General features: G+C 37.2%; 1 protein-coding gene across 1 annotated transcript in view; it reads left to right on the top strand.

The window, feature by feature from the left end:
* Nucleotides 1–1,624: 1,624 nt before the first annotated feature.
* map4k5 (mitogen-activated protein kinase kinase kinase kinase 5) overlaps nt 1,625–11,743 on the top strand; it is a 52,740-nt gene continuing 42,621 nt past the window's right edge. The window contains exons 1-3 of the mRNA XM_053501527.1: nt 1,625–1,816; nt 2,524–2,599; nt 2,876–3,098. Of these exons, the coding sequence (XP_053357502.1) occupies nt 2,991–3,098 (108 nt within the window). The 5' untranslated portion in view covers nt 1,625–1,816; nt 2,524–2,599; nt 2,876–2,990. The remainder of the gene's footprint in view (nt 1,817–2,523; nt 2,600–2,875; nt 3,099–11,743) is intronic.

Genomic DNA, 11,743 nt, shown 5'->3' with positions numbered 1-11,743 from the left:
TCCAAGTTTTATTTAATAAAAAAGAAAAACTCATGTCCTGTACATTTTAGTGTGCAGGCATGTCAGAGCAATAAAATACACAGTTTTTGAAAGCATTCGTATACATAAAAAAAAGTCACTCAACAGGTAATTTAAAGACTGTTATGTGGGACACAATTTCCTTATAATGTGTCCCACTTCTTTATTTTCTTTAAAAGAAATTATTATTGCAAATTATCATGAATATTATTGTAATTATCTTTGTTTTTTACATAAAAAAGAAAAAAACCCTGTCCTGTGTGTGTGTGTGTGTGTGTGTGTGTGTGTGTGTTTATGCTCTGTAATGTGCTGACTTTCCATTCAGGGTGTCCCACACCTTGTCCACTGGGTTCCCTAAAAAAAAAAAATGCTCAATGCTCAGGCTACACAATATAAGCAATATATGCTGATAACTGATAATCCTCAATTTATTCATGCTTAGTTATCCCTTTGGGGCAGCAGGCATTCCAGTATCCAGGTTCGATTCCTCCCTCTGGGTCTGTGTACAGTACATAGAGTTTGCATGTTCTCCCTGTGCTTGGATTTCCTCCAGGTGCTCTGGTTTCCTCCCACAATCTAAAGACATGCAGATTATGCTAACTGGTGTTCCCAAATAGAGCGTATTGTGTGAATGTTAAATGAAGCTCCTACTAGTCGTGAACTGGGAATAAGTACATAATAAATATATAAAAATAAACACAATATAAACACAATAGTAATTACCATTGGACTATGGAGGTTTCTAGATGGATTGATGGAGTAATCACTTTATCATGATTAAGGTGGAGGTGAATTCAGGGGCTCTCAGAGTCAAATATGAGGTGAGTTGGAAATAAAACCTGAACACACAAATTCGCAAGTTAGCAAAGGCAGTAAACGTAATGGACATGGTGTTGAAAGGCAGGAGGAAACCAGAGAATCGAGCGGAAACCCACACACAGTACTTTTCTTAATGATGAATGAAATTGTTTAGATGTTGAGAACCCAACCAAAGAAGCTGACACATTTTATCCACTTTCTTATCTGATTTACAATTATTCCTTTGAGATAAATTCTCAAAATTTTCGACTGCATAAAATACTGATTCGAGCTAGTAACACGCGCGCACACAAACACGTTATTTAAACCTTAAAAAGATATATCTTTAAACTGTCTTGTTTTACATCGCACACTGGTTAGCATACCTATTTACACCTATTCGCTCTATTCTCATACTTTCACCAGCCTACATATGGAGCTGTAATTTGATATCACCACTAGATGGCGCGCAATTCACAGTTATTAAGTGCATTGAACGCTTATTAAATATAAATCAGAAAATATGATGGTTTAGCTCATCGACCTGTTAGTGTTCTAAACATGCTCGCGCAACAGAAAGAAAGACCACGTCGTTTGTATTCAAGACATCACGCTGATATTTTTAGCACGCATGTCCTTCAAGTTTATCGGGCTGTCAACCTCATTCTCGTATGATTGGCTATAGCGCCGGTCAGTCAGTCTGATCGGCTCAATCGGTACATGAAACTCAAGGCAGGAGGCGGGTCGTGTCATCAGTCAGGCGAGGAAAAAAAACTAAACGCGTCGCAGGCAAAGAGAGGGAGGGGAGGGTTTAGCGTGGTTGGATGATTAGCCGTGTAGTTGTTTGCGTGCGTGATTCTCAACTCTTCAGCTGGAGAAGAAAGTTTCAACTCGTTGGAAATGGAATGAGCCGTTTTGGGATGTTCATTTCGACGCAAAATGAATGTCAGGACTTGAAGAACCGCCTGTCTCACTGTTTAGGAGAATTCACGTGGAAATTGTATGTTTTTCGAAGAAAAAAAACTAGTCGAATTGGCTTAGAGACGTTTTAACTTTTTTTTTTTTTTTTTTTAATGAACTGTTAATGTTTTAGCTGGGAATTATAAACGTAACCGCTGAATTTGCTTGTATATAAAGTCATTTAAATCAGTTAAAGCTGTTTTAATCAGCCTTTCGCGCGGCTAGGCTAGTACTCTGTGTCTCGGGAAAGCTGTGCTAAGCTAACCTGAACAGTATTACTTTTCTGCCGCTAGCCTGCTGTCGAGGTATAATTGTCCAATTTGGTTGCTGGTTAAGACGTTTTGCATGTTTACATCCAACAACACAATATTTTAACATTAAAAATAAAAGCTGACTAACAAAATGCTTTTGCTTGCAGGCAGCTAGAAAAAAGAACTAGCAAAGTGAGCTAGCTAACTTGTTTTTAGTCTGAACTAACAAGCTCGTGCCAACTCCTTTTTTTTAAAGCAAACCTGAAGAATTTGTTAGAATTTTGTTAATTTTGGTGTATGTTTTGCTAACAAACTAACAATTAATGCCAGTGTTGTGGGTTAATACGTCACAATTCGCGTGTTTTGAGTTGTAAGTTTTGAAAAACTTTGTTAATAAAGGGTAATTTGGATTAAGGTCTATTAATTATGGCTTACAATAAATAAATGTTTCGCTAAATATTTTAATTAATGTTGGAGTTTTTTTCTTTTTAAACAGGATAAAGCTCAGGAATCCAATTTGGAAAAGTCTGGACATTCTAATTTAAAAACGGTGCAGAATTCTCCTAATCTTGGTAAGTCTTCATACAGAGGGCAACGTACACTTTTAAGCAAAATGCAATTTTATTTAAAATGTTTTTATTACAAATGGAATAATGAACTTGTAACACAAGATACATGTAATTATTTAATCATGTACTGTACTGTGTGTATATGTGTGTGTATATATATTTATATATATATGTATATATATATATATATATATATATATATATATATATATATATAAAATGTCTTTAAAATTATAGTCCAGTTTATTTACAGTTTTGTCTTTATGCTTTCTACCTAAGACCGTGAGTCCGATGGCACGCTTGGAGAAAAGGGCTTTGATGCAGTAGTTGAAAAATCAGACCACCTGGCCAACTTGATCGCCCCAGTTTCTCTCACTGTATCCAGGTCCAGGACATGGAGTCGTACCAGAGGTCCAGTGGAGACATCCTGCGCAGAAACCCCCAGCATGACTTTGAGCTCATCCAAAGAGTTGGCAGTGGCACGTATGGAGACGTGTTCAAGGTCTGTATGCTTTCTGATTGTATTTCTAACACACCTGGTCTTACAGACAACACAGATGAAACAGTGCCCATTACCACACTTATTTCCTTAACCACAGTTGGAGCGTTTTCTGACTTGTTCGTATTTCGCCGAATGCAAAGATAAGATCGATGGTATTTGAGCTTAACCAATAAAACTAAAACTGCTATGTGATAGACAGGTCTATATTAAAATGCTCACACATGTGTGGGAATCTCAATACCAGGGCTGTAGCTATTGAATATTTTAGTAATCGAGTATTCTACCAAATATTTTATCGAGTAATCGGATTACCCCAGCCACTGGACGCAGTGCCGGTCCCAAGCCTGGATAAAATGGGAGGGTTGCGTCAGGAAGGTCATCCGGCGTAAAACCTTTTCCAAGTTGTAGTGCGGACTGGGTATTCTGCTGGGTCGACCCCTTGCCGGGAGCAGCCGAAAGACCATGAAAATGTACTTTTGCTTAAATAAACAGCAGTGTAAAATATGAGAGTTTAATTGGTTTTCTTTTTAGAAAAATCAACTTTTTTAAATGCATACAGCACTTTATCAAAAATAAAACATTGTCATTATTTACAATACAAGGAATACCTTATACCCCTGTCTCACCTATGCGATTTGACTCATGGTGAGATGCGGTGTTCATCGTGAGCTGCTGTAATTGCCCGCCAACATTCCGCTAAGTTCTTCAGGGTCCGCAAGCTTCCGCGGACCTTGCAGAACTTCGTGGACCACCCAAAAAAATTAAACATGTTTAAACATGTTTTTGAGGCGGCTTTCGGAGGAAAGATGAAAACGTAATCGCAGCGCCAAAACTCATGGTGAATCATGATGAACCGTACTTCCGGCCACCGCGCGAAACCGCATAGGTGGGATAGGGCTATAAATTTGACTGAGATGAATTAAGTGCATTACAGTGCCATACATTCTTATTTTAAAGCCTTTTCTTAGATGCAAAAACAAAAAACAAAAAAATGACTTTAAGGATCAAAAAACTAAGGCACACATTGAAATAATTATACAAAAACACTAAGGTGTGCAACTAAACTATCAGAACTAAAAGTTAAAAAATTTACAGCTCAGGAATAACATTTAAGCCTTTACTGAATATTTCTGTCGTTTTCTCTTGCTGCTTTCTTCATCTTTTGGCTTGCTGATAATTTTGTTGCTTCCTTCCATTTTGTAGCCCGCACCAGAATGCTCCATCAAATCAATAAACAGCTAACTGTTTGCGTCTCCTTCCGCTTTTTGGGTGACGTAAGCGCTTCTTCTTTGTTGGTGTTTACTGGCGGCTTGCATACAGAAGCGCACTTTGTCAAAAGTGCGCTGTCAACAATTAATTGCGCAAAAATATAATGCAAGCTTTTAAAATTAATTAAAAGAAGCTTAGAGGCAAAAGGTTTTGCCTAAATCCTTTTTTGTAATCGAGTTACTTGAGGAATTAGCCCTACTCAATACAGTTGCTCAAGTCAGTTTGATTCTGATTGTTGAGATGCATTAGTAATCCAATTCAGAGAATTTTTTATTTTTTTTTAATAATAAAATTGTTAATTTAAAAAAAAATTGTGTGTCTTTAGAGGGACCTTTTTTTTTTTCATTTTTTACTCTTTTCTTAATATATGATTGATTTTTAACCATATGATTTAAAAAGAGTTTAACCTTGTAATAATTTACTTTATAAATGAAGGCAACCCAGTTTTAGACAATTAAGAGGTCAATTATGCAAGAGAAGGGCGCTTCAGCATGATGTTCCATTTTTATTTCTCCTAAAGTTCTTTAAAATGATCTTCCTGAAGCCTCATGGAGAGAGTCCATTCCCCCCCATACAAAGACCTCTTAGATAATATTGTTCTTATATAATATTGATATTATATAAATTCTCAATAGTTGGAATATCCATCTTGCATCAGAGAAATTGGTGCTTTTCTTTCATTTGCTAGTTGGTTTGATTTCAGTGGACATAAGTAAATGACCCAAACACCAAAATAAAAAATCATTAGTTAATTAAATACATGGCTGTAAATATGATTTATGAACCATACACCGTGGTCAAAAATATGGTGACTGAAGAGCCTACAGAAATCACAAAGCATGGATCCACCGCTGCATGTTTACAAACTTTTGATTGTGTCACATCCAGCATTTATTAACTTATTTTATTAATTCAGTTCAGGTATCCAGAACAAATAATTTTTTGAAGCACTAAAGCTCTTTATTTATGTTTGTTTATTTTAGAAATAAAACATGCCTCAGGGCTTGAATGTATAGAGAAATGTCACCCATATCCCAAAATACTCAGCGTGTTTTGCTCACTTCCTGCATGTTTGTGCGACTGAATTGCATCACTTTTTTACTGCAGCCAAACCACACTAGACTTCACATGCAATCAGACTAAGATCACTTCGCTCCCACACTCTGCATACAAGTATGACTCCTGTTTTCTCATTCTCTTAATAACTGGCCCAACTCTAGCCACTGGAGGTTGCATAGATTATTGCATTTTTAGTGTGGTCCCAAGCCTTGCATAAAGTAAAAAAAAAAAAAAAAAGTTAAGTATGTGGCCCAGGTAATCTGCTGCAGCAGCCCCTAATAAGGGTTACCGAAGTAATGGAATTTACTCTGAGCTTTTAAGGTAAAAGTCTTCTTAAATAGGTTCTTAGTATAGGTGGAAATATGGATCTTAAACATATTATTAACGACTCCAGAAGACATATGATCCCATTTCAGATGAATCATTTGATTCTGTGATGACTCTATAGTGGCATGTCATTGCGCCATATTTGTGTGTTTTTTTTTTTTTTCTTTGACTGCCTGAGAATTTCTGTAGACACTCCTCGTAAGCACAGGAGAACTGCTCCATCCAGGAAGTACTCTCCCATCTAAGTTCCCTTTCCCCTGCTGTTATAGTTAATGCTTGAATAAACAAGACCTTTTTTTTCCATATGCTCTTCTTTTGTCTCTGACAGGTTAGACTTGTATCTTTTGTGCTTTCAGTAAGTCGTAGTGAATATAGCGGTAGAGCGGATTTCGAGGGCGGGATCTCTCCAGGGGTTGTCCCTCACACTCTCCTGGATTAGCATGCCAGGCAGAGACTAGCCTAGTTTTGAGAAAGTTCTGTGCTTTTTAGGGGTTCAGTGTGTTTAATTTCTTGAATTGTGGATTTGAAAATAGCGTGTTTGTATAACGTTGAGCTTTGTTTAATTACGGTAATCATGTTGTAAAGCAGGTTCCCCCCACTTGCACGTCAGAGGCCTTAACGGAGAGAACTACACATACTAGTTTTTCTTGTATATGCACTGACTTTTTCACTATGTACTTTGAAAGGAAATATTGGGAGTTTCTTCATAATGCAACTGCTCTGCAACGATTAGTCACTTAAGTAGGTGAAGTAAACAGTGCAGAAGAAAGGTTTGTAATAATAACAGTCCTGATTTTTGACATCTGTAAAGTGGGAATCCTGTGTCGTCTTAAGAAGAATAAATGTTACAGATATAATCCTGACACATTTAAACTGTTTTATTCTTTATCAGCCCAACTGCTGCTAGAGACGGCTGAGTTGGGTGGAAACCAGAATTGATGAATGATCTTTACCAAAATGAGTTACCACTGACACTCAAGCATTTAATATATTTTTTTGATTATTTAAACAAGATTTTAAGTGTCTAGTTGAAAAGCACTAGAGCTGAACTCTTTATGCATCTCAGCCAAACCAAAGCAGTTTTAAACTTTGGTGTGTTTTTGTTCTGAGCTTGATTCTTGTTGTCTGTGGCTGAAAGTGGGATCCGATCATCTGAAGCATTCGATCCTGCCTTTTACATAATCTGCAGTGTAGGTAAGCATTTGGAGGATGTTTGCTTTTTTTTGTTATAGCTTCAGAGTCCTTGTGTACTAATGGCAAACTCGCATACAGGGATTTGGATTTAGCATGCTCTTTGGACATTCCTGGAAACCTCGTGAAAGTAGCAAAGTTTCCATGAGTGCACAGTTTCCTCAAGCAGGGGCATAGCTCTCTTTGTGTGTCTGTCTGTACGCAGTAGATGTTTTTCTATTGTTATTGTTTGGTGGACATCCTTCCTCTTTGTCACCTTAGCTGCTACTCTTTTAAGAACAACTATGTGGTAAGCAGCCTGTGTGTTATGTTTTGTGCCAAGCTTGGTGGCTGCATTGCTACTGTCTGCGGCTTGTAGTTCTACTGCAGCACGGTATCCAAGCATTGGAAGGCGTCTCATAACATTCAAAGAGGAGTCTCTGCCGGTCTGACAACAAATTACTCTTTCTCCTGGTACCCACTGGCTCCATATAGTGCCTTTGCTTATATTGTCTAAGATGTGGATATAGTTAAAAGTTTAATCTGTAAGTAGATTGGTTTTTGAGTAACCATTGTACAGTATTTTTTTAAACAAGGGACCTAAGTGGCTGTAAAAAAAAACAGGCTAGACAATCGATTGTCCAACGATCAATTCTGTGCTGATCATGCACAAACACTACAATAGATCAAGGAAAAAGCTTTTATCTTAACATTTGGAGATCATGGGTTCTAATTCCTTCTATAGCCTCTGTATCCAGGAGCCTAAGATAGTGGTAACCCATGTGCTCACAGTAAGGTGAGCTACTGTAATCCTGGGTGGCTGCGAACAAGTGGGTAGCGCTTACCACCTTGCCCACTTACAGTGAAGGAGAAGCAGGTTGAAAAGATGTGGTCCTGGAGGACGCATGTGAAAGCTGTTTAACTTATTAATAGTTGGGTTTTATTTTGGGGGGGAAAAGCTTTTTGTTTGATAATTCTTTGATAATGGCTGTGTATAACAATACCTGAATAATAATGATGATACTAATTACCATCATCCATTTGTTTGGCTTTCACTGCTTCACAAGGAGGTTAAAATATATATAAGCAGTAATAATAAAAGATGAGTACAATCCATTTGGAAAATGTATGAGAATAACCATAAAATATTAACTTATCTAAAAGATAAAGGTATCTTTAAGCAGTTGGCAGTTCCAATCCTGCTCAGGACTGCATTTTGACCATCAACCAGATCTGATTGCAGAAACGATGCTCTCCTGGTTTCACCAGATCTGCGCCTCATGATGGTTCACATTCATAATTACAAGTGACACTTGTGTGAGTCTAATGTGGATGCGCCTGTCCTCAGAAACAGCAATGGCTGTTTAACTGGGCTAAAACACGCCGTGACTTTTCATGTAACCGCTCATTCCTTTCAAACAAAGGGTATGATTTTATCCAGAACATTTGGGATTTTGCTCTGGAGGACAGCAAACAGTTAGTCAGCTGTGTTTGTTGAAGTCCAGAAGAAGGTAGATAGCCACACGCCTTGATTTTAGCTGTTTTTTAGAGCTATTGCTGGCACGGCTATGAATTTTCTGCACTTGCAGGTGCTGACTGATGTTAGTGAGCTCAGTGTGCATGAGCAGAGGCAAAAAGTTGCTAAATTGCAATCTGCAAAAAAAAAAAAAAAATCATCACATTATCATGTATCAGATATGTACCCGATCTAGGACCACATAAGAGAGTGATTTTAGATCCAATGTGAAAAACATCAGATTTATGCGTTTAGAAAAGTACAAAATGTACATGGACCAAAATTTTTTTTTACTAAAGCAGAATTGTTATAGGATTAAATTTTTATAGCAAGGTTTACACACATTATTTAAATGTACAATTTGTATCCGTGAAAATATAGAATTTAAAAGTACCTTAAGAAAAGCTGAGATTTTCTATATGCCTTTTACATATCTTGCGGTAAATCATTTTTGTGCCTAAGCAAAACAGCTGTCCAGCTCCACCCCTTTAAAGGAATGTCACATGTCATGCATAGTTTAGGCATGCTGTGTGTTTCACAAATTTTAAATATTTTTTGGGGGGTAGTAGATGGACAAGAAAGAAGAGACTAGTGTTTTTGTATAATGTATATAAACAAATATTATCTCTTTTACTTAACAAATATGGAGGACATTTGTGTTCATTGTTATAAAAAATTTAAAAGCCCTTGGTTAATGAACAGAATTACAACTAACCAAATCAAGCAGAATATATAAAAGCAACATCTCATGTTGGTTTAAATGCCAGAGAAAACATGTGAGTTTAAAGATGTGACTTTACACCCTCAGTGATGTGGCCTCACAAATAGTCAAAGGTAGGTCATTCCACAATTTGGGTGCTGCTACAGAGAACGCCCGATCACCCCTAAGCTTGCATTTGGTTTTAGGAACACCAAACAAAAGTTTCTGATGATTTAAGAGATCGGGTGGGGCATAGGGCTGAAGCCTATGAGAGGTAGGGTGGGGCAAGGCCATGTAAACATTTAAACGTAACCAAAAGAATTTTAAAATTAATTTGGTACTGTACCGGGAGCCAACGAAGGGAAGCCCGAACTGCGGCGGTATGTTCTCTTTTACGGGTAGACGTTAAGAGTTGAGCAGTAGAATTTTGGATCAGCTGTGGTCGATATAGTGATGCCTGGGAAACCCAGAAATACCAAGCATTACAGTAATCTATGCGAGTGGTGATAAAGGCGTGGATGGCTATTTTAAAATGCTTAAAGGACAAAACAGGCTTAAGTTTTGCCAGTTGACTTAGTTGAAAGAAACTGGACCGAACCACGGCACTGATCTGTTTATCAAATTTAAGGCCATGGTCAAAAATAACACCCAAATTTGACGCTGTGGGTTTAACATATTGCTCCAAGGCTCCTAAATCCAGAGATGGAACTTTACCCCTGGCACCAGGACCAAATACCAAAACCTCTGTCTTTTTATCATTAAAATGTAAAAAAAATATGGGCTAACAATGTCTGTCATCTAGACATGTTAACAGAGGCTTGATGGAGTAGCCTTTCTTCTGTTTTAACGCGAGATAAATCTGACTATTATCTGCATAGCAGTGAAAGAAGATGCCATGTTTTGTGAGGATATAGCTGAGTGGCAACAAATACAAAGAGGAAAGAAGGGGTCCTAGGATAGACCCCTGTGGGACCCCAAATGTCAGAGGAGCTGATAAGGACTCAAGACCTCCAAGACTAACAGATAATGTTCCATCAATAAGATAGGACCTAAACCAGTCTAGAGCTGTCCCTCTAATTCCCACCCAGTTTTCTAAGCGTGACAGATGGATGCCATGGTCTACTGTATCAAAGGCAGATGTTAAGTCAAGGAGCTGAAGAATCACCAGAATCGGTAATATCATAAATGTCATTTAAGACCCTTAACAGAATTGTTTCGGGACTGTGCGAAGCCTTAAAACCAGACTAAAAGACCTCAAGAATTTCATGCGCATTCTGAACTTTCTAAATCTTTAAATCTCCGGACAAGAAAGGTAGCTTATAGATTGATCTGTAATAAGAAAACACAGATGAATCAAGATTTTTTTTTTTTTTTTTAACAAAGGCTGCACAACTACATGTTTAAAATTTCTGGGTACCACCCCAGATCCCAAGCTGCTATTTATAATATTTAAAAGTATAGGACCTATATTTATTTATTTACTTATTTTTTTTAAGTTATTAAAAAAAAATCCTGACTTTTGTAATGTAGCTGTATTCCAAACACTTCCAATTTTTTAATTAATTTTTTTTTAAGACATATCATGCACTAAATATAGATACTTCTGTTTTGTGTTCTGAGTATCAATGCTGCCACTTATATTCAGTTTCACTCTAGTCCTGAGAAGGAATTATGTTTGTTAAATGTGGTAATCTCTGACAGCATGAAGTAATGACATCTTTATCAGAAACTTGTAGCCATTTCAGTATTTGCAGGTATCTTGAAGATAATTTGTCCAAAAATGGGTGATAGTCAGTGTTTTGGTTCTACGCATAGAAAGTAGGTGAAACAGTATTAATATTGCATGCACTGTTCAGACACAGAATAGACCCGATTTTGTTTGCTCTTGAAACATAAACTAGTGAGCCTTAACGCACAATTATCATTTATGTGGCTATTGACGCTCGCTACATTTACATGCACAATTAAATCAAGCTGTGTTTTAAGGCCCATTAATTAAAATGCTGCCCTTGTCCCATTACAGTTGGGTTATTGACTGAAGTATGTCCACTTTGCTATAAAAGGTGGTGGATATGCCCCTTTTGACCTTGGTAGTATTGTGTTTCTGGTTGACCTGTTACATCACAGATCAAACAACAGACAAGTTAGCTAGCACAAATTGGTATCTTTAGAGCATTGTACATTTCATACATTCTGTATGGTTTACTTTTTTGTACAAAAGAGATGCACACTATCACCTGTATTTATGGTGATATCTTAAGGTGGACAACACCGCCGTATACAGGGTGGGCCATTTATATAGATACACCTTAATAAAATGGGAATGGTTGGTAATAATAACTTTCTGTTTGTGGCACATTAGTATATGTGAGGGGGGAAAACTTTTTAAGATGGGTGGTGACCATGGTGGGCATTTTGAAGTCTAAAATCTGTATCACGATATCAGTGTTTCATATCGGTCGATATCGATAATTATTGATATTTTTATGACCCATTTAAAATAAGGACCAGAAGAAAAATATATTACGTTTAAACATTTTTATTTTAAACTTAACCTTCCTCTGATCATAGTCCCCTCAGTTATTAAGACAGAAACATCAATAA

Source organism: Clarias gariepinus, chromosome 8 (genome assembly GCF_024256425.1).
Source record: "Clarias gariepinus isolate MV-2021 ecotype Netherlands chromosome 8, CGAR_prim_01v2, whole genome shotgun sequence".
NCBI lineage: Eukaryota > Metazoa > Chordata > Actinopteri > Siluriformes > Clariidae > Clarias > Clarias gariepinus.
This window is presented reverse-complemented; position numbering and strand designations above follow the sequence as displayed.